The sequence below is a fragment of the Nannobrachium achirus genome (genome assembly GCF_963921795.1).
Source record: "Nannobrachium achirus genome assembly, chromosome: 17".
NCBI lineage: Eukaryota > Metazoa > Chordata > Actinopteri > Myctophiformes > Myctophidae > Nannobrachium > Nannobrachium achirus.
The window spans coordinates 22,173,988-22,197,978 of NC_137824.1; the positions used below are offsets into that span (position 1 = coordinate 22,173,988).

The following is a 23,991-nucleotide window of genomic DNA, read 5'->3' on the forward strand; positions in this document are numbered from 1 at the left end:
CAAAACCGTTTGTTTTGTATTTATCATTTTAAAAATGATTTAAACTAGTGAAAACAGCCGATCTACAAGCACACAACGCCTCGCACCGCGAGGCGTTGTGTGCTTTTAGATCGGCTGTGCGACGGCTTTGTGTGATGAAGCAGGGCTTTTGCTTTGCGAAAAAAATTACAAATTTGAAACTTGGAGATACAAGGTTTTTGCCTGACAGTGACGATATGATATGCATTGCACAGTGTGAGGGTTGATACTGTATACTGGTCCAGTTACAGTATATGATATGATGAAGATGTTGATATGCTCTATGCTGTACTAGTTAGTAGTTACAGCATGCTGGCTTGACATGGTTCCCAATACCCTTTAGCTCAAGACCCAAAAGAGAAATTAGACCCAAACTAGTGAAAATATTTTCACTACTTCTTAAACATTAGTTTTCTAATTTATGGAAATACGTGAAACAATATTTTATTTCTTTATGAAAATTTGTAGAATTTGTTTTTAATTCATGAAAGATTTTGCTTTTTCAGGAGTGTTTTTAACCTTCACCCCTCATTTCTCACATGGCCCTCTTCTAGCGCCACCATGAGGCCGATTCTTGCAAAACACATTTCTGGACACTGCTCCTACAGATTTTTCCCTAAAATCACGCAAAGCGGCACACAGTATATCGAGAGTCCTGTCATCAACATGGATCTGTCCAATTTAGCACGACCATCAGGCCGATTTTTTAAAACACATTTTTGGACACTGCTCCTACAGATTTTGCCCTAAAATCACGCAAAGCAGTACATGTGACCTGACGGTCGCTTATCTCCCGATTAGGGAGTCTTACTGGTAATTAAAAACTAAATGTACGCAAAAAGAGACCCATAAAAATGTGCCCTCGACCCATAAATGGATCTGTCCCACAGTTGCATTAGCACGTTATATGGAACGGTGGTTCTACACTTAGGTCCTGGATCTCACTTTAATCGTTTGGTCAGGACCACAATTATCAAAGAGTGCCATCATTCTCTATCAAATGAGCTCTATGCCAGTGTGACCCTGTCGGGACATCCTGAAAACCCACTTTGTGTGATCTAGAGGTTTGGCCAGCGCCTTGCCAGAAAGCTTCAGTAGCTCTTCGGCTCTGTCATCCTTTGTTGGCCTGTCTGTTGGAGTCAGTGGATAACGGGACATAAATAAGACCGCTGTCTGTCGACTGTCCGTGGCTGCTTGTTCAGCTCCAAGAAGTGTGGACTCACTCGGCAGGTGTGTCGCACCAAATTCTGGGCCCTGGGTACAAGGATTCACACCACATTTTGTGCTTTAACTATCGAAAAGTAGCAGATATACAAGCTCACAGCGAGCTTGTAGATCTGCTATTTTTGAAAAATCAAGAAAATGTGTCCTTTGAAAAACCTATGTTTCTATGTCAGTTTTGCTCAAACTTCTTCATGTGAAGGACCCCCAAAATGATATGTATTTGGCCACGGACCCCCATCTCAAAATATTTCGTTTCAGGGACCCCCCCCCCCCCCCACACCCAGAAGCTAAATTTGAGTTACAAATGTTCGCTTAAAAAATACATATATTCAAAGATTTGCACACATTCTCACGACTTTTCAAAAATAGCAGATCTACAAGCTTGCCGTGAGCTTGTAGATCTGCTGTTTTTCAATAGCTAAAGTATAAGGCCCCTCCACCTTGGGCCCTAATAACTCAGTCCCACTTTCTCCCCCCTTGTGACACCCCTGTCACTCAGTTCAACACAGCATCCACAAATCCACAGTGCAGCCATGGCTGCTAGGAACAGCTAACATCCTTGAAATTGGGGGATGGCTTTGCCCCTCGTTTGCATATCTATGATTTCATCATGAAAAGGAAAGGAAAGTGTGTCGACAGGCTAGACAGACATGTACAAAGTAAAATCCAGAGGCTTCATTTAACTCTGAGGGTAAAAATGTGTTAAATGTACCCTTTTGGTAACAATTTCCATTATGCAATGTAAAGCAATACAGCGTGCTTATAACACTCTATAGTTTTAGTTATGAGCACTCATAAAATGCATAATGTTTAACAAACAATAATAATAATCACAACACATTGTCAAGCATTTTATAATCATTATAAGTTTAAGACTCACAGAAGTATTACAATTCTCATAGATTCTCACATAAATGAGAAATGTCATAATGCATTATGATAACTTTTATAAGTCACTCTCCTACAAATATATCATTACATCTATAGGCTACAAGAACATCACAAAATGTTTAAGAAAAAGCAATAAGTACTTATGATTGCTTAACTGTCACTGTAATTATACAGTGTAATATGCACATTGATTTGTACACATGCATCTGACCTTATATGCTATCATAGAATTTGTTACCACACTTTTGGTTAAGACCTACTGTAGTTCGATTAGGGACGGGCCGATTCCAGCTTGCTGCATGCACTAAGTGAATATGTATTGCATCTCTACCCATTTGCCTGTCTCTTCTTCACAACTGCAGCTAACATTTACCTAATTGGGTTAAAGCTCGCCGATAGCCATGCCTTGGCACTCCTCGGCACGCACAGCATTAGTGTCCGTGCCAGCCACAGGCAACTCAACATTACATTGAATTATCACCCGTTATCACGCTAACGTTGATGACTCAACACTTATTGGCCATAGCATAGTCTGTTTTTTTCCTGTTTTTTTTTCTCTACCTTCTCTTCAGTTGAGACCCAGGCTTTTGTTTCATTCAGATGGTTGGAATAAAAGGTGTACTTGTCTCTTTTTTTTTCTTCTCAGGACGGGGAGTCAGGAGTTGGGGGCAGGCACGTGCACACATAGACATCAAAGGGGGCTCAAGCCCCTGCCTTTTTACCCATCTATAAAAAGTGCCCTCTCCAGGCCATGAATGCAGTTTTCACTATAGTGAAAGAAATGCAAATGCCCTCTTTTCCATGCCATACCCATACCTGAAGTGCCTTGTCCAAACTCTCCTGAACTTGAATGCTGCATCTTATGCTGAAAGAATTGCCCTCTCTGTGCAGAAATCCATGTCGTACGCTACACATCTCCAGTATTGCCTTTTTTATGCTTAATTTTAGTGTGGTATCAAGTAATGAAAATAGCCGACCTCCAAGCTCACAACGTGTCGCAGCGCGACGCGTAGTGAGCTTGGATGTCTGCTATTTTCAATATTTTCACCAAAAGGTACTTGTAGAAATGTCAGCCCCTCCTGCCTCTCTAAGATTCTCTGCACGTCCCTGGGGGGGAGGGGGAGGGCAGCTGAGAAAGAAAGGAGGGAGAAAAGGATCTACAGTAAAGACTCTAGTCTGCTGACATAGCCCTGCTTCTGCTCCAACTATCTCCCTCTTTCTCCCTCTCCATCACTCCCCCCCTCTTTCTCTCTCTCTATCCTGCTCTATTTATAGCTCTATGGGAAATTGCTGAGTGGGCTCTTCTGAGTTTTTTTTTTGCTGTAATTGATTCAAAATGCAAGTTGTCTCTTTGGTCGTGAAAGGATACCCAAACGGTTTTGTGAACAGCGAAGGCTGGATGAGGGCTCTTTTTTGCAAGTTCTTCATTATTACGTTTGGCAACATATAGGTGAATTAAATCATTGTAGTTTCAACATAGAGCCTTATTGAGGTTATTGGGTGGATCATCGTAAGAGATCTGATAATGGTAACAATGTGATTCATGAGGTTTTGAGACTACTAGTAAGGTTTTGAAAATGGATTCTGTTCTGTGATGAACCTGTTTTCAACTAATTGCGACCGTAGGTCGCAAGTTTAGTACTGTATGTGAACGACCACAGCTTGTCTGTATGTATGTATCTCTGTCACGCCTGACACTGTGGTTCTATTGGTTTGTCGCTCTGACATCATGCTCTGACGTCACTGTGATGTCAGGGGAACCACTCTTAACAGAATGGGTTTGGCGCTCTGACATCATGCTCTGGCTTCACTGTGTTGTCACACTAACAGAATCCCTTTTATGCCCATATATGGAGTTCCCTGATGTCATGTCATCAATATTAAGCCCATCTAACAGGACTTCATATGGGAATGCCCATATATGGATGCCACATCGACCACATACCACACTAACGGCTGGTACTACAGACATGGATCTCCATGTGTATGGGCATGAAAGGGTATGATGTCAGATGTCATAGACGTCATAGAACTTTCACATATGCTCAGTTGGAGATTCCATACTATATAATTATATTCCAATTAGCTACTCCTATAGCTTTATCTTACCTATAGCTTTATCTTACAGTACTTCTTTAACACAATATCTCTACTCTAGCTGCCTCTGGAGACTGAACGTACCATACTGGATCAATAAAGGTCTAATATGGTTATTAATAATCACGTGAAAAATACCAATAGATATGTCACTTTTCCACTGCACTGGAGTCTATTTGCCCTTTTTGATTTTCCATCGGGCATCACACTCTGGCTTGATAATAATAATAATAAAACTTTATTTGTATAGCACCTTTCATGACATGAAATGCAGCTCAAAGCGCTTTACAGAGCAGAAAATGAAGCACAAGTGCTTAACAGAGAAAAAATAAAATAAAAAATACAGAATAAAAACAAATAATTAAAATGATTACAATTAAGCAGAGAAATAACAATTTCAGAACAGTGCGGACGTCAATTAGCAGCACAGGGATTTAAACATTTAGCTAAAAGCAAGAGTAAAGAAATAGGTCTTGAGCTGTGCTTTAAAGCTATCCACAGAGGCTGCCTGTCTTAGGTGTAGTGGGAGTTTATTCCAAGCTGTCGGTCCGTAGAAGCAGAAAGCTGCTTCACCATATTTTTTATATGTCATTGTTGGCGCCTCTAGTAGGTCTGCACTAGAGGACCTGAGTGGGCGGGTTGGAACATATCTATGCAGGCAGTCATAGAGGTACGAAGGTGCCAGACCATTTAGAGCTTTATAAACAAGTAAAAGTATTTTAAAATCAATCCTAAAAACAACCGGGAGCCAGTGTAGCGACGCTAAGACTGGAGTAATATGTTCTCTCATCTTAGTTTTAGTTAAAACTCTGGCTGCCGCATTTTGAACAAGTTGTAGTCTGTCAGTTGTTTTCTTTGGCAGACCAGAGAGAAGTGCGTTGCAGTAATCCAGCCGAGAGAAAACGAAAGCGTGGATCAGCGTTTTTGCATCGTTCAGCGACATAAGCTCTAATTTGTGCAATATTTCTAAGGTGAAAGAAGGCAATCTTCGTGACATGATTAATGTGTGCATTAAAATTTAATTCAGCATCAATGATCACCCCAGGTTCTTTACAGAGGTGTTAGTTTCTTTAGCCAGGTTACCATACTTATTATTGATTCTCTTTGGGCAGTAGAACCGATTATGAGAACTTCTGTCTTGTCCTCATTTAGCTTGAGAAAGTTCTCACTCATCCAGCATTTTATGCTAGACACGCACATCAGCAATGGGTCTAGAGCACAGGGGTCATCCGGAGCCACCAAAAGGTACAACTTTCGGTGGTGATGTCCCTTTTATGGCCATATATGGAGATCGCTGATGTCAACACGAGTCACACTTGCAAATTAATTATGTCCTTATCCGTTTTATGCCCATATATGGAGTTAAGTGAATATCTGGGAATGCCCATATTTGGTAATGCCCATATATGGGCATGTTCTGACATCACATTGTTGACTATCATGCAGGGGCTGGTGCAACTGGTCCGATATACATCACTGGCCAGATGGCCAAGAATTGTCGCCCTGAGGCGTCTTACTAGTTCAATTATCTTGACTCTTTTTAACACAGACCTTTTACTTGTAACATAGTATTATTATATGCTGTTATTGACACCTTTACTTTGAAAATAATAACTTCTTCCACCACCGGTTCAGTCACATCGTTTCTAATACTTCATTGTCTCCGCCAGGCCGAAAGGCATAATGAGACTATGTTTTGCACCTTGTCTGTCCATCCACGTGTGTGTGTGTGTGTGTGTCATTCTTTCTGTGTACACCTAATCTCTGGCACTGTTGGCTTGAACGCATCAAAACTATACACACACACTCCCTGGAGGCCAGAGCAGAACCTCTGCCCCCAAATGTTCACATGAGCCTGTTATAGCACCACCAGGAGGCCGAATTAAACACAAATCGGTACTCAATTAGACACATTTTGTCCAAAACATCACACAACTCACATTATCTCAATAGTCAAGTGATCAAGATGGATGAGATGTTATTGTTATTTAGACAAACGCTATAGGTTCATTGTTTACCTAACCTGATATCCTATAGTTTCAATTAACAGATTATTATTTTGGTAGTATATTGTTTACTTTAGGCTGATGTGAGGTCCTTGGTTTACCTGATATCCTATAGTTTACTGAGGTCACTTATGACTGTCTCTCTGCAGTTGATATGATTACCGTGCTTAATAGGCTATATGCACAGCAGCCATTTTGGAGGGAAGATGGGTCTCTTCTCAATTCACAGGTGTTACCAATAATACTAATGAATACTAATAATACTAATGAAGGCTCTGTTCCATTCTGGTCGAACAGGGAGTCAGGGTACTGATATTGTGCATGTTGGCTCACTGGAAACACTCTGCTACACCAGTGGGTCTCAAAGTTTGGTCGAGGGACCCTCATGGTTCCTTGGGGGCTCCAAATGACCCCTTAAAAGTGTAACTCTGAGAGTGTACAAATGGGTCCATGTGTACACTCCCAGAGGTATGGGGGTCCTTGAAATAAAAGGTTTGAGAACCACTGTGCTACATGAAATGGAACAGTGAAATGGTAACACCTTTGAAGGAAGTGAGAAGAGACCCAACTTCTCTCCAATATGGCTGCAGTGCATATAGGTGTAAATTGGTTGCATTCCTTTCTCCTACAGTTATTCTTTTTGTCTTCCCCTGTGCTCTCTCTTCCCCCCTGCCCCACCCCCCCCCCCCCCCCCTCTTTGTCCTCCCTCTACCAGGTGTCCCAATGACTATACGGGGGACCGCTGTCAGAATTCCGTCATGGCCGGCTTTTACAGTACGTCCACTCCTCTCCCGTCTCGTGCACCTTCCCACTGGGACACTGCATGCCGCGCCAGAGGGGTTGGATGGAGGGGAGCACTGTGGCTGTGATGTGTGCGCAGTGGTGGATAGTAACCAACTACATTCTCTTGAGTACTGGATTCGTCCGTTAATAAACTGCAGACGTACAAGCTCGCAGTGCGGCACTAAGTGACGCGCTATGAGCTTGTACATCTGGAGTTTCGTGGAGTATCTACTATTACTTGGGTATTTACATTTCAAAGACAAATGTTGTACTTTTGACAAGGTACAATGTGGGAACAATTAACCACTTAAGCCCTATTTGAAATATAGTGAAAATAGCAGATAATTATACAAGCTCGACGCGTTGTGATCTTGTGGGTCTGCTGTTTTCACCATTAATCTCTAAATTTCATTACAGCAATTCACTGATATTAAAAGGAGATTTTACTTTGTAACTTCTTCTTTTGAATACTTTTTAAAGCAAGTACTCCAGTACTTTAGCTCGAGTACAAATTTGACTTAAGTAGTGGAGTAATATTTGACCAAGAGTATCTATATTTTGACTCAAGTACTAGGGTTGAGAACTCTGTCCACCACTGTGTGTGTGTGTGTGTGTGTGTGTGTGTGTGTGTGTGTGTGGGTGTGTGTGTGTGTGTGTGTGTGTGTGTGTGTGTGTGTGTGTGTGTGTGTGTGTGTGCGCGCGTGTGCGTGTGCGTGTGTGTGTGTGTGTGCGTGCGTGCTAATGTAGTGCGTAGTGTAGGTGCGTGCATTTTTTGTGTGCAAGTGTGAGTGTCTGCATGCCTCCATGTCCCCCCCTCTCCCTGACCCCATGTTCTTTGTGGCGCTACACGTTAATACAATACAATAATGTATTAACCTGAGGATAAACTTGAGACAAAATAACACTATATAATTGCCTACTTGTTAAGACTTCATCTAGACCCATGGCACACTTACAAGAGTAGTTCACCCCCAAAATGACTTTTTTTTCTATTGATTACTCACACCACGGAGACTTGAGTTCAATAATACTTTTTTGTATTTGTCGCATTCCTAAGACATATATGTAATTATATTAAATTTACCCCCATTGATTCCGGATGGGGACCCAAATGCATTCGGGTCCCCATCCGGAATCAATGGAGGTAAATTTATTGTAATCAAATTATTGTCTTAGGAGGAATACGACAAAAACAAAAAAAGAACCATGAATTTAAGTCTCCATGGCTTGAGTAATCAATAGAAAAAAAGTCATTTTGGGGGTGAACTACTCCTTTAACCCAGCTCTCCTAGGGTTACTGTAAATCCTTTAATGTCTTCTCCTTACTGTCCCCCTCAGCTTTTTATATTGTCTAAATATAAATATCTTATTAAAGAGACAGATTTATATAATAATATTTGTCATTATTATTATGGATATTATTATTATTATGGGAGACACTACCTGTTCCACCTTAAAACTAGTATATAATGTAACCCTCCCTAATACAGACTGATTATGTATCTTTGTCGTTGAGCACGATGGCAGAAATATTATGTGCTTGAAATGAAAGATTTCCACTAGGCAATCTGCAGGGTAATACACTGGAATAAGGCCAGTGCATATGGCATGTGGCTGAGAGCAGCTTGAATGGTTTTATAATATAGTTGTCCTCCAATACTCTCCTTGATGATTGTCCTATGTTTACTCATTGCTCTGCAATACTGTAGATAGGGCATGTGCGTCACTTCCCTGTGACTGCATGGCAGTCAGTGGGTGACATATCGGATTTGTTGGACAATTGGCCACTGTATCTACACAGTATCACACAACATATCCAAATGACAATCTACTGTAGTGCAACACAGCATTGCTAGCACCATAGGCCAAGCGATGCTTCTTGTAAAAAAACTTTGGAAGGTAGATCATATACGTACATATAGCATCATAAGACTAGAGTATTTCATAACGTAAACAAACAACTCCTACTAATCAAGTTTATGCACATACGTGTGAACTAAATATCACTGACCCTGCAATCATAAGATAATACTAAATGGGAGGAGTTACATTTATGCACTTCTCTAAGGGTGCTTGCTTATTGTACGGGTCATTTCAGAGTTTACATTGTGGAGGCGTTCATATCATGTACAGTAGAGGCTAGTCTACCATCATCAAGGTCAAGTGAACCAATGAGCCCCAGTTTGACACCAAACTACACTGTAAAATGTTAATTTAACTCTGAGACTCTGTTCATTTGGTTCCAAGCTATCAATCATATGCTTTAGGTGGGGACCCCCTGGAACCCCCTCAAAGACCCCTGGGGGTCCCTGGATCCAACCTTGAAAACCAGCGTTCATATACATGCTGAACAATGTCAACCACGGAGAATGTGTGCTTTTATTTTGCATCGTGATGCTAAAAGTGAGCTAAAAAGGTTTCTGCTGTTTGAAATCCATGTTGATTCTCCACTGCCTGTTTCTCTTCTGCTGCCAACCAATTAAGCACAATCAAAGCATATTTTCTTGACTGGGAGATTTACTGCATTAACTTTTACAATGATTGGATTTGGTCTTGCTGGCAAACTCTATCGGTAGCATTGCACAAAAGCCATAAAAGAAAAAAGCCCCACTGAGAATGCAGTGATGATTTCTTTGAAATTCTTGTGAAAGATTATGACATCAGTAAGGCAGCAGTAGTGGAGCAAACTGATTTAAAGGAGGTACACTGTAATCGATGGGATTTGATTGAACTCGACTAGAAATCACCATTGAAATTGTATGTTTAACAGCACATGCCCTCACATACACGCACACTCACTCACATTTGCTGTGCCAGTTTCATTGACTGTACTGTGTTGTTTTTATGTTGAAGAGTAACTCACTGCTTTTTTATTCTTTGTTCTTGTGTTGAAATTATTTCCTTTTTTGTTTTGTGTCATTTTGTATTTTTTCTTTCTGTTATATATCGTTTACTCCAGAAATGAGGTCTAGTAAATATAGCAGTAAGTGATGTGGCTTTTTGTCTTGTCTCTGCCTTTGCATGTCTTTCCTGCCTGCCTCCTTCTCTGTCCAACTCTCTTTGGTTCCTTCTCTCCCCCCTATTTTGATTTATTTCGTTTTTTCTTTTTCTTTCCTTTTTTTATTTTATTGTCAACTCTGGGGGTCGCAGAGCTAAGGGCTGCCTGCATAGTCTGTCTGTTACTGGAAGGTACACCTGTCAATCACAGTGATGTCACCGACTGTCACTAATTTCCTGGTTCAGCATAAGTACAGTGGACTATATATCTGACCCTGATATATCTGTCTTTTTCCTTTTTAACATGACATCGTTCTGCATTGGCAGAGCTTCTTGGAATTGAATTTATGGGTATGGAACATTATTATTCATTTTGCTGTACAATGATTTCTAAGATTTTGCTGAGAATCTCTCACAGTCACGCATTATTGTGCCATCTCCCCCTTTAAAACCAATAACTGGGTCTCTCTCAACCTCTCTCTCTTTTGTCCCTGATGCCCACTAACCTGGTTTTAAGATACATAACCCCCTCTTGCCCCCCACCCGCGCCCCCTTCTCTGCATGCACTCCTTTCACAATCTGAAAATAATCTGTGAAAACACACTGAAAAGGAGACAAAACAATTACTACCGTTGCCTTGATTTACAGCGCAGTCTGTTGACTAAAAACACTACTGTGTGTGTAATACACATTGTGAATACAAATGTGCTGATTAACCGCAGACCATTTTGAAATCCTAAGGATGTATGGCCGTCGTCAGGAAAACAGCAGCAATGAACTATCTAATTGGCATTGGTATTGCACAGAGTACATGCAGCAATAAATCAAATGACTGTGTGCAAGCTGCAAGCTTAAATTCACCAAACCAAAATCGCCAGAAGATAGCGGAGGCCTGCCCACACAGGCCGTCCTTATTCTGCCCTTGATTGACTCAGGAGCTGGCCTGTCCTAAATCAAAAAAGCGTCTGTGGCTCCGTTACGCTGGCAACCAAGCCTCCCTATTTCCCCCCTCCTATCTGCATCAGTACCCTGTGACACTCACACAATGCCAGGCAGAGGCTCTGGAAGGCTTGTCAATCCCTACAGACGCCCTTTATTTAGCACCCCCCCCCCCCCCAACCCCAATCTATTTTAGCACCTATCCCTGCACCCCCCACCCCCCTACCCCCAAGCACACACACACACACACACACACACACAAACACACACACACTCACACACTTCCAGTGGCGTGTCGAGAAGAATTTTAAATATAGGGGTTGAGGGCACGACAGGTGCACACTACAGAGCATCAGCATGTAAGGAAATGTTGGCCTAAAATGTAAATATAAGCCCTCTGCCCTGGGAATGTACATTATTATTATGGCACGCTTTTTGCAACTGTTGTGAGACCCAATTAATCCCTTTTGACCGCCGATTTCCATTTGATCCCACCATCTCTCTACAACGAGCACTAATGAAAAGTCTTCCTTTAATAAAACACAAAGAAAAATGGTCATAACTTAAATCAAACTGAGATGTGCAACTATCACCTGTTGATTGCGGATTATGACTAACTGTATGCCACAGGTGTGTGAACAGAAATCCAAAACTGAGAATAAACATTCCAACATTTAAACACAATTATTACAAGTGTTTAAAGAAGGAGAGCTGGCAAGAACTATGTCAAACTACACTGTCCAATCGGGCATATAGAAAAAAAGACAAAAGACAATATAACGACAATACAATGATATTGCAGATTTAGTACGAGGGGCAATGAGATTTCCCTGGGGACCCTCCTTCTAGACACGCCCCTGGATGTGCTCCTACTTCCCTCCCAGACCAATGTCTTACTGTCTGTTCTCCATCTCCCTTTTTTCCCCCTTTTTTTATTTATTCCTTCTTTCCCCCGTGACCCGTTTGTTGCTCCCTCTTGTCATTGTGCTGTTGCACCATTTACCATTCTGGCACAGAGTGTTGCACCACAGTGTGCCCAGAAAAACCCCACTGGGAAACAAAAAACCCCACCTAAGGTCGGGTGATATTCAGACAGCGTCTGCACAGAGACCAGCAGAGCTTATAGATCACCGCAATGTAATGGCTTGTAATGTTGTCCACGGCAGGGTCCAGATGAACTCAACACCAAGATATCACTGACACACTGCATGTGAGTGAAAAAGGAAACCCATGTGAAACAGACACGTGGCTGTCTCTGCATTGTAAACACACACGCCATTTCACACAAGCGTATGAACGAATCAATGACATTTTTTGGCACAGTTTTCTAGTTTTGACCTATTTTCCCAAGTACTATGGTGACCTATTTTGTATTTTTGGGGGGTGGGGGGATGGAGAGCTTTGTGAATACCAAACTATTCTCTTACCCCCGGAAGCCACTGTGGTGTTAACAAACTCCCCAAAGCCCAATGTTTGGTTTTTATTTCATTTCATATGTACAGGCATGAGTTCACACACCCCTCTACTGTGCCCTCTTGGGCATTACATTCCCATGGCCATCATCATAAATAAACTGATGCATGTAGGGACAGTAGTAGAACAAAAAGGCTACCAGTCAGTAGCACGGCATAGAATTGCGTATCTTTTATAATACGAAGAGATGTTAGCAGTAATACACTGTATTGTAATATCACTATATTATAGCACTGTTAACACTATAAGGCAAGTGAGTGGGAGTTGTTTTAGGAACAGTATGATGGCAAGAGATAGAAGATAATGGTGAGAAAGAGAACTTTTTTGTCATTTGCATCAATAGAATAGCACTCATGCATATGTGTGTGCGTGTCTGTCTGCCTGCCTCTGTCTCTATGCCTGTGTGAATGCATACATGTGTGTGGGCATGCATGGCTGTGTATCTGTGTGGATTGTGTGGGTGTGAATGTGTACACATATGTGCGTATCCATATGTGTGTGTGTGTGTGTGTGTGTGTGTGTGTGTGTGTGTGTGTGTGTGTGTGTGTGTGTGTGTGTGTGTGTGTGTGTGTGCGTGTGCATTTCTTTCCACAGAGGCTGAGGAGCTCTACCAGAGAAGGGTTCTGACCATCACGGGCATCTGTGTGGCCCTGCTGGTGGTTGGCATAGTGTGTGTTGTGGCCTACTGCAAAACTAAGTAAGTATGTTTGGTAAGTAAGACCAAACTAGTCACATTCACCACGCACCTCCAAAGGCTTTAACACTAGGGATGGGTATCGTTCACCTTTGAATCGATACGATACCTTTTTCGATACCTGGGAATCGATACGATACCCTTTTCGATACCATTTTCGATACTTTTTATTTAAGTTTAACTGGAGGTGATGATGATGATCACACAGTGTGGCGGAGCGGAGAGTATAGACGTTGGTTAATCATCATAATAATAAACATTATAGGCTATTGTCGGCCATTTTCCACAGTAACGAGTGTAGCCTACTAAAGCAGCCATTAACACTAATAGTGCCCCCTTAATCTGAAGGTTGCTTGGTGACTCGGTGCCACGCAGTTTCCTCCATAGGCCGCCGCTATTATTTTGAAGGGCTGGAAGGGGGTTGTTTTTGTTTTTTTGGATTATCACTTGACGGCAACGATTACGTCATCTAGTCACATGACAGTGTGGGACAAGAAGAGGAAGATGGCTGCGCCCTGCCTTGTGCCTTGTTTACATTTAGATCTGCTGCAAAATGTCTCAAAATGGCTATTTTGTTTAAATGAAGTTTCTTTATGGGCCTCTCCATTGACTTAACATTGAGGAGCTTCACTTCGCGTGCACGCCCAACGTGCGTTGTAAACAAATCGCCGACATTACCGATGCGGGCGGGACCGGAGCGACATTAAGTAAGTAATAATATCTTTACTGTATATACAGTAAGATTCACAGTCCTCACCGTCAACGGCGCCATGGTATTAACCCTTTCAATGACGGTGAGCGCCGTCTACAGCAGCAGAACAGTTAAACTCATTTACTGCCTATGACTAGTTTGACGAGTTATATAAATGGGTCCACTCTGCCTATGACTAGTATGACGAGTTATCAATTAGCTTTAATAACTATAAAACAAAAAAGTATGATCGCCGATTCGCCGTCCATAGCGCTCTATGGAAGGGCCCTATTCACAAAAACCGGATCCAGATCTTCCAAAACGGAAATGGGGGGGCGGGACAACGACGCCTGTATCCTGTCTGCCGAAATCCCATCCGGTATAATGTTATGCAACACCCACGCTGGGCTCAATCGGTTTCGCTATGGGAAATGGCACGCTGTTGGCTTTTGTAGCTTACCGTGACTGGATCGTATTGTGAATGGAATCGGTGAACCATCGCGCAATGGATTCGCGCGCGCGCCCACGTTAAAGGTAGGCAAAATCCTGGCGGTGTGGACCCTCAGAAGGGGTCTTAAAATGGGGGTAAATGAGTTAAACTCTCAGTAGCCCAACTGTTACAGATGCGACCGGCCAGGGGTGCGTTCCAGAGTATCAAAACAAGGTATTGTTCGTTTTTACGTGAACCGATACCCGATAGTATCGACGTCATGCAATCGATACAATTAAAAGTATCGCAGACGATACCCATCCCTATTTAACACTCCCCACAAACAAACACCACAGTTATCATAACAGCTATCATTTTTGCATTACTGTCTTGACATCCTATTGCCATTCTTGTTTTTAATATGTAGCAACATATTGTTTTACTCATATTATTCGTTGTGTTCTATACTTTATTTAACCTCTGTTATATGTATTATAACAGCATATATAAGCAATAATAAGCAAATTATTTTTTAATGACTTATGAGGAACATGAACTCTGCTTGAAAAGCGACACAAAGTTCACCATTTGGGGAAAATAAGTGTAGGCCTATTGATTACTAGCCAATTAGTCTTGCGTAGCCAGACAACTATTCCACAATAGTCTGGAACTACACGCCCTGAATTCCGAGGCAGGAAGCTGTCATCTGTTTCTCATTTCCGTTCTAAATATGTTTAGATTATTTAATCTTTAAAGTACAGTATATGCTTTGATTATTTAGATTTGTATTAGGATACATTTGCACAAGTGTAAAGACGAAACGGAAGTGAGGAGGAGGCTTCACGTCCGCTTTTATCGCTTGATCGTCAACAGAGCCTCTGTGCTCCAGACTGCATGCACCGGAACCATTTGGAAATTGTGGGATGCAACAGTCTGGCCACGCGACACTACAAACCAATCGTTCTCTCATTATCACCCCACCAGGAACCGGAGGAGGAATAGGCAAGGCCATCTGCATCAGAACCAGAATCAATGTGTGGAGCAGCCAAACCGCATGCTGGCCAACGGGCCCAACCACCCCGGGCCGGGTCCAGAGGAGATCCCAATGGTGGATGTAAGTCATAACAGTAGAAACAGATAACATACTGTAGATCAGCGCTTCTCAATCTGTGGGCCGGGGCCTAGTGGTGGGCTGCGAGGGTATTGCAAGTGGGTCCCCAAATCATTGACAAAACACACAGATATAACATTTATATCTAAAAAATACATGTTTTGTTTCCGATGAATATGAACTTATTGTGTGTTAGTTTGAATGATCCAAGCCAGAACAATATCGACTGATTTGACCATTAAAATAAACATACTCTGAAAACGCACATGGCCCACCCATCTGACCACTTAACTCTCAAATCCTTTCATGTCAAGGATCCCCAAAATTATATGTACAGGTATATGGCCGCAGACCCCACTTCTCAAAATATGTTGTTCCAGGGACCCCCCCAGAAGCAAAAATCTGAGTTACAAATGTTTGCTTTAAAAAATATATAGGCCTACATTCAGAGATTTGCAAAATGTTCAATTTCTTTCCCCAAAAAATAGATCTATAAGCTTGTACAAGTTGTACATGAGCTTGTAGATCTGCTATTTTTGAATAGCCAAAGTACACTTTTGGAGACTTTTCAAGTGGGCCCTGATATGATCCAGAAGAGGTTAAGAACTACTGCTGTAGATAATATGATGCAATACAATATGACACGGTACAATGCAGCACAAATAGCTACGTATGCTGTGCAACACTATGCTGTGGTATGAAACAGTATAATGCCATATAATACATTGCGATACGTGTAACGTTACGATATGCTACAATATAATACGCCATGATACGCTATGCTTCGATGCAACATGATGTGGTATGCTACGTATGCTACAGCTACACTATATGATACGCTGCACTATGATATGCTACCATACAGTAATATGATACGCTATTATATGATAAAGTATGATGCTATACCACGATATCGATATGCTACCATACACTACAATGCACAATACTATAATTTGCTATGATAATAACCAGTAAGACTCCCTAATCGGGAGATAAGCGACCATTGGTCGCTTATCTCCACAAACAATATGTCAAAATCGTCTAGGAAGGATGGTGTGAGTCATGCTGGCAGTATGACATCACACCGTACACAAATTACCCTTATATAAGACCGGCATTATCTACCGACAGATTAGTAACAAGATGTCAAAATCGTTGAAGGTTGAATCTCCAGATATGGAGATAACCAACACATCCCTCCATATATGGAGATAACCGACGAATCTCACTAAGTCTGACCTCACAAGCCCCATATTTGGACACGAACAACATATAACTCCATATATAGAGACATAGCTGCTGACATCAGTATGACATCACACTGCTGACATCAGTATGACATCACACCGTACACAAATGACCCTTATATAAGACCGGCATTATCTACCGACAGATTAGATGCAAGCAGGGTCCGAGGCAGGTCATCACTGCCAGCATGACTCACACCATCCTTCCTAGACGATTTTGACATATTGTTACTAATCTGTCGGTAGATAATGCCGGTCTTATATAAGGGTCATTTGTGTACGGTGTGATGTCATACTGATGTCAGCAGTGTGATGTCGTACTGATGCGGAGATATGAGCAGGGCAAAGGTGTGACGTGTGACGTGTGACCGACCGACCGACCGACGGACGGCCGGTGGAGGTTTTGATACTAAACTGCGACCTGACGGTCGCAATAACCTAAACAATTGTATAATGTAAAAACCTAGAAAAGTAAACTAAACCACCACTCATACGTAAAAACAAAACACTTAGGTGTTAGGTGTTTGGTCATTTTAATTCTATCCCAAAGTAGGCAGGTGAATGCAGCAGTACATAAGGGTTTGAGCTGTGTCATCACTTGATAGCCAATGCAAGACTGCAACTTTACTAGACAGACATCAAGGGAATTGTAGTCCCAAATATAGTGTAGTAATAATAATAATACACTTTATTTGTATGCACCTTCCATGACATGAAATGCAGCTCGAAGTGCTTTACAGAGCAAACGTGGAAAAGTGCTTAAACAAAAAGTACAAATGGTTAATAATAAAGCAGAAAAGAAAAGTAAAAACAAAACAACATTACATGTACTACAGAAGCCTAACTCTGTATCAAGGGAATAGTAGTTCTACAACTAGTAACTACATCTTGATAAAGTTAAAAGGTTAATGGTACTGAGAGGACAGACCAGCAACCTTGTTGACACATCTAGCACCCTCTTAGAACTGATTAATCTCATATGCCAGAGGATGCTGCTAGGTGTATGGGGCTGCCGTGTCCCCATGTTGGTCATATCAACAGCAACAATGAGGAGGACCTGATCTGTTCTATGACAGTGGTTCTTAACCTTTTCAGGTCGCGACCCCCAAAATAATCATATTTTAACTGGGACCCACAGGTTGAGAACCACTGTTCTATGAGACTAGAACAGGACGATCAGCATACTCAAAACTCTATGCAAGACAACAAGTGACGTGTGTGTGCGTGTGTGTGTGCGTGTGTGTGTGTGTGTGTGTGTGTGTGTGTGTGTGTGTGCGTGCATGCAATTATGTTCTAGTACATCTCTAAGAGCGTCCCAACAACAGAGTGTGTGATCAGTCACGGGGCGGAGGGTGCAGGCAACTACGCAGGCAGCCGAATATCCACGCGCTCCCACCACTCTTCCACTGCCTCACATGCATCCAGGTAGATTGATCTCTCCTTTCCCCTCTCTTTTAGGTGAGCACACACACATGCACGCCGACACGCTGAGTATGACTTCTGTGTATGCTGTATGAATATGTATTTTTTTAAGTGTGCTGTAAACACTGGCAATCTATTTAATGTATTTTCTTTTTGCAGGGGTCGGGCTCGATAAGCAATATGCTTCTCCCTGTCTGTCCCCTTTTTCAGCATATTGGACACTTTACTGTGTCAAATGGACTTGTGCCTTGATCAAATTGCACTAATGCACATTGTATATATTTTAAGACCCCAGATAGAGTAGCTGCTGTGACCGTACAGTAAGCTAATGGGGATCTAATAAATAAATCAAATCAAATGTATATGTATTTTGTTGTCCAAAAGAGCTGGAAATAAACGAAAACTGAACTGAACTGAGTTCACATGTGAATCTTGACTCTCATAAAAAAAATTAAAAAGGTGCCTGCGAGGTTGATTTATTCCTGTTTTCACTAGCCTTGTGACAAACACACATACTCATGCCACAGTGTTGTCTACGCTCCCAATTCCTTGTGCGATCCGCATAGACACGAGGAGCAGACATGGAGCATGGAGCGAACGGAAAGTATGAACTCAGACTGCCAGTCGGGAGGCCCGTCCAGCTCTGTGGGGACCAGTAAATGCAGCAGTCCGGCGTGCATGGCGCGGAGAGCCGCCCACTGGGGCAGTGCAGAAGTGACCGGGGCGGGCATGCAGTATGGAGACTCCTACGACTCACTGAGGGACTCGCCTCACAGTGACAGGTAGGAAAGAAGGGCCCCAGCTGGGGTTGTTGCGGGTATGGGCGTGGGGACTGTGGAGGCCAGGGGGAGAGTTAACGCTATCATTGGTCCTGTTTGATCGTAACTAAATGTGCAGTACTTGGTTGGGACTGGTACGGTCTACTTGGGTACGATGTGGGCTGGGAATGCATGCTGAATGCACACGTTTATGCGATGCCCATTTTACTAGTTGTACTAAATTAGTTAGTCAGAGCACCCGTTGTGCCTGTTCTCAGAGCACCCAAATGACAGATCCAATAAATATGGAGATACAGGGAATCCTGGTTGTCGTCAGCAACTGCTGAAAAAGAAGGGGAAAGAAGTATGGTTATAGTATAGTATGGTTAAGTGTAATTTTGTATAAAAGTTCAAATAGCCTGATCAAATTGTGCCCTTGCCTTGCTTGTTGCTCGTTGGCTTGATTGGAGTCCAGTCATGAAAGTCAACTTGACCCCTATTCTTTACAGTTCTTTACAATTGCTTGTATTGCATACATGAGACTGTCCATCTTGTTTGTCCAGGTATGTGTCAGCACTGACCACTCCAGCACGCTTGTCTCCCGTGGAGTTCCACTACCCTCCGCTGCCCCCCCAGGTGCCCACCTTCCAGATCACCTCACCCCACACAGGCCACGCCCTCTCCCTGCCCCCAGCCGCCGGGGCCTATCACAGAGAGGATGACCAGCCACTGCTACGATGTCCCGACGTAAGGAAGCAACAATTTACTATTTACTATTTAGCAGACGCTCGTAATCCAGAGCGATTTACAATAAGCAAGGTAATACATCAATACAATAACATCAATACATCAAATGCATAGAAATCAATCTAGACAAAAATAACATGGGTAGACCGAGCACCTAGTCAGTAAAAAAAAACTTTTAATGAAAACTTTAAAAAATGCTATCTAGCCTTCATGTATGGTAATTGGGGGTAGGCGAGTGCTACGGTAAGTGCTATGGGCTCAGGTGGAGTCTGAAGAGGTGAAGCAGGGAGTTTATTCCACAGTTTGGGGGCCAAGAGGGCAAATTGTCTAGGGCGAGTGGATTTTTGTCCCTGGGTTTTTAGCGAGGGTTCTGTCAGCATCCCTGGTTTAGCTGATCTGAGTGAACGGGTGGGGTTGTAGGGGTTGATCAGGCTTTGGAGGTATGGAGGTGCCATACATTTGGCTGCTTTGAAGGCCAGCATCAGTGTTTTGGGGGGGACGTGCACTGACAGACATGTAAGCAATTTACCCCGAGTGAGAGGACATTATGCTCTGATAATGTCCTGTGTGAGGGGGTGATAGGACGAGGCGAAGCAGAGTCCGATAACACCCTCACACAGGACATTATCAGAGCATAATGTCCGACCCCGAGTGGTAAATAGCTTTTCTACCACTTTTTTCCGTATACATGAAAGAAAACACATAGTTGTAACTTGCAAGGATATTAAGTTACAATCATTATTGCCTATAAAACTTCCGCGACGACAGCAAATAGTTCCACAAACAACATCTTCTACTCACCACCAGATGACGTCAACTCCATGCAGAGAAAGATGTCTAGCATACAGCTAAGCTAACGTCAGTTAGAAGGACCGTTCCGGCCGTAAATAGAGGCTGTTCGCTTCCAGAAAGGCATAGGTTCAGAGAAAAGGGGCTTTAAAGTTGGCGGATTGCATTGGATCCAAATAAATCGGCGACGTCGTACGCACGTTAGTAAACATAGGACCGCTACGACCGTCATATGTTGGTTGGGGGAAAGGTGTTCCGACTACCTCCTGAAGTCCCCGGATGTACACTGAGGCGCATTGATCTCGTCCTCACACAACTGCGGCGGTTGTTCTGCCATAACCTCCGGAATTTAGCCAATCAGAATCCAGTATTTGAACATGTGACTAGAAAAAGTGGTAGAAACACCTGTAACCTGTTACACACATCAGTTACTTATTCATGTTATTGTTGTGAGGCACACACACACATCTGTTGTCGATGTATTAGCACAAAGTGAAGTGACCAAAAAAAGAGACATTAAATGTATAAAATAACTCAATGGTTCCCAAACCTTTCAGGTTGAGACCCAAAATAGATACACAACGCGGCGCGAAGCGACGCTTTGCGAGCTTGTAGATAATCTATTTTCACTACTTCTTCATTATCCTTTTTTATTTATGGACTTTCTTAGATTTGTTTGTTTGTATGTTTAAAAACTGGATTTTTACTCAAGTCCTGACCCATAAAACTTGGACTGTGACCCACAAGTGGTCCCTGAGTTAAATAATTCCTGCCTTGCCTCGCCAGGCGGCAAAACTAACACCCTCTGTCTGTGTATCCGTCCCCCGTTAGGACGGACATTTATACCGGCAGCCGCGCCGCCCCAGACGGCCCTACCTGACGGAGAGCACGGGCAGCCTGCCGTCCAGCCCCTACCGCCTCCCGGACGAGGAGGCCTACGAGACCACGCAGGAGTACGCCTCGTCGCGCGAGCCCGTCCGGAGCCGGCGCAGCCGCCCGCGACGCAACCGCCTCAACGGACACATCGCCCAGCGGGCCCCGTGCCTGCGGGACTACAGCTCCCAGAGCTTCAGCCAGTCGGAGGACGAAGAGGAGGACGAGGAGGAGGACGAGGAGGGCCACGGGGAGAGCACGCCCTTCCTCAGTATGCAGAACATGAGCGTGGACCCGCCGCCCCTCACCGTGTCGGGGTACCGCTCGTCGTCCGGCGCGGACACGCGGACTCACCGAGGGCTGGGTCGGCCCGGCGGCGGCGGTGGTGGTGCGCGCAGCAGCAACGGCCAGGGTAGCCGGCGGGGGTCCCATTCGCACCGCTCCAAAACTGACAACATGCCCCTTTAAGACAGAGCCCCAATCCCCGCCCCCAACCTCCCCCCAAATCCAGCCCTTTCCCCAACACCACCCTCCCTCACACACGCCCCACCCTCCCCCCCCATACACAACCAGTGGACTAGAGACCTGCACCTAGGAAAAATATTTTTATTTTGTATAACAGACAGATATTCTAAACAAATGAAATATTTATTTTCATTTCAGCAAAAATTGTCTACTAGCTAACAGCAAAGACTTTTTTTATAAACGGGGGGAAAAATATTTATATGTAAAGTTTTTTGATTTACAGCATTATGAGAGATGAAAAGAAAATTACGTGCCAATTTTTTCACAAGTTAGATAAATAGAATAATATTGTGGTGCCTTTTGCTGTATGCTGAAGTTGGAGGTCCCATTGAGTTTTTGTAGCCTTTCTTATAAAGACTCCTCGTTTTTTATAGAGACCAACCTCCTTCCTTCCTTTTCCTTTTGGTTTTTTCTCTGATTTGGGATCTTCCTGTTTTTTGAACTGTGATCTGATTATGTCATCATGCAATATGAATTCCTCCTGTGTAAAAGGTGTATGTTTACATGAGTATGATCCACGCAATGCGCTCGTTTCACAGGGACATTTTATCACTGACGCAACCGGATGTGTAGGGTAGCTTTCTGGGTCCCCCGCACACCCATAGCGCAGGGCTGATTTCTTTTGGTCGAAAATCTCTAGTTGAACACACACATTCACAGCAAAGTCGAGTGTTAATTCAACTCTCCGAGAGTCAAATTAGCACTCAGGATTGTGCTGTGATGGTCGTTCATATTTCTCGTATGCTACCTGTCAGCCATTTTGTTGTCGTTTCTGTAAGAGGAAGTGCATTAGGGCGTTGTAGGGTAAGTGATTCAACATCCTTGCATAGATGTTCAGGGTTTTCTTTCATGGTCTTGCTGGTGTTTGCAGCATATATGTGCGTGCTTATGTTTGTGCGGATGTGTGTGATACATGTCTGCGCGTGCGTGCGTGCGTGCGTGTGTGTGTGTGTGTGTGTGTGTGTGTGTGTGTGTGTGTGTTCAGACAGTCTGTGCACCTTGTGAAGTCACATTGGTTCGTTCACTTCTCCAAGCGTCTCCATCCAGCTTGGAGGGCAGTGGTGTGTCGCTTGACTCGCCTGCTGCTCCTCCCACCAATGTTTCACTCTGCCAGAAGCTCCATTGCACTGTAAGTACCTCCCTTCTCCCCGTGAGCAGTCACAGGGCCAGGGAGCCTGCCGATCCAAAACCCACCCAAAAACCAATCCAGTTGTTAATCCAGCCTGACTCTGGCCTCCCGTGGACTGCCCAGCCCGACCCGTTCTCCTATGCCAGCAGCTTAGAGCCGCATTGTGTCTCAGGACTTTCCCCATCCCATCGCAGCCAAAAGACTCACATCCTAGAGAGCGCACACACCATCTCAGTCACAGTTCAGTCCGCAGGCCAGATCCATAATGTCACTCCCCCTTCCTTGTCTTTCTCATCCGTCCGTCCGTTCGTCCGTCCATGCATCCATCCATCCGTTTGTCTGATTATTCTTATGCTTACCTGGTACCACGATGAAGGGAGCGTGGGTAAAACTCTTGAAACTTGAAGAGAATTAGTTGTTCCTTTTTATTCTTCCAAAAGGCTGTCTCTTGTGTGTATGGGCGGTTGTGTGGGCCTTATGACTGACGACGCTGACAATGACATATAAAAAAAAAAGATGAATTATGAAGAGGATGATGATGACTACGAAGATTTAAAAAAAAATGTAAAAAAAGATTCTGTATCTGAATCTATATCAGTTCGCTGTTCCCGCGGAGACGCATCTTTGTTGGTGGTTTCCGGTGGCGACAGACATCAAGCGGGTCACACTGTGTGCACAGGTTCACATTGCAAGTGCGTGAGTCGGAGTACGACAAATACGTATTTTTCCTTTTATTATTATTATTATTTATTTAACCCATTTATGCCTAGAATTATTTACTGCTTTAACTATTGAAAAATATCAGATATGCAAGCTCACAGTGCTGCAAGCTTGTAGATCTGCTATTTTTGAAAAATCGTGTTTTGTTTTTGCAAGTCTTTGAAAATATCTTTTTAAAGGCGAACATTTGTAACTCAAATATTTGCTTCTGGGTGGTCCCTGGAACAACATATTTTGAGATGGGGGTCCGCGGCCAAATACATGTAATTTTGGGGGTCCTTGACATGAAAAGGTTTGAGAACCACTGATTTAGAAGAAGGATTTAGAAGACATTTATAGAATCGTCAAAAAATATAAAAAAAAGACTTGCACAAATGTTCACGATTTTTCAAAAATAGCAGATCTACAAGCTCGCGGCGCGGCACTC

The 23,991-nt window shown here is 43.2% G+C and overlaps 1 protein-coding gene across 1 annotated transcript in view; it reads left to right on the top strand.

The window, feature by feature from the left end:
- nrg2b (neuregulin 2b) overlaps positions 1 to 21,658 on the top strand; it is a gene marked incomplete at both ends in the record, with an annotated part of 60,230 nt that extends 38,572 nt beyond the window's left edge. Inside the window, 8 exons of the mRNA XM_080745573.1 lie at positions 6,952 to 7,010; positions 10,344 to 10,367; positions 13,023 to 13,125; positions 15,228 to 15,357; positions 17,899 to 18,026; positions 18,590 to 18,805; positions 19,345 to 19,528; positions 21,149 to 21,658. Coding sequence (XP_080601699.1) covers positions 6,952 to 7,010; positions 10,344 to 10,367; positions 13,023 to 13,125; positions 15,228 to 15,357; positions 17,899 to 18,026; positions 18,590 to 18,805; positions 19,345 to 19,528; positions 21,149 to 21,658 — 1,354 coding nt within the window. The remainder of the gene's footprint in view (positions 1 to 6,951; positions 7,011 to 10,343; positions 10,368 to 13,022; positions 13,126 to 15,227; positions 15,358 to 17,898; positions 18,027 to 18,589; positions 18,806 to 19,344; positions 19,529 to 21,148) is intronic.
- Positions 21,659 to 23,991: the final 2,333 nt, after the last annotated feature.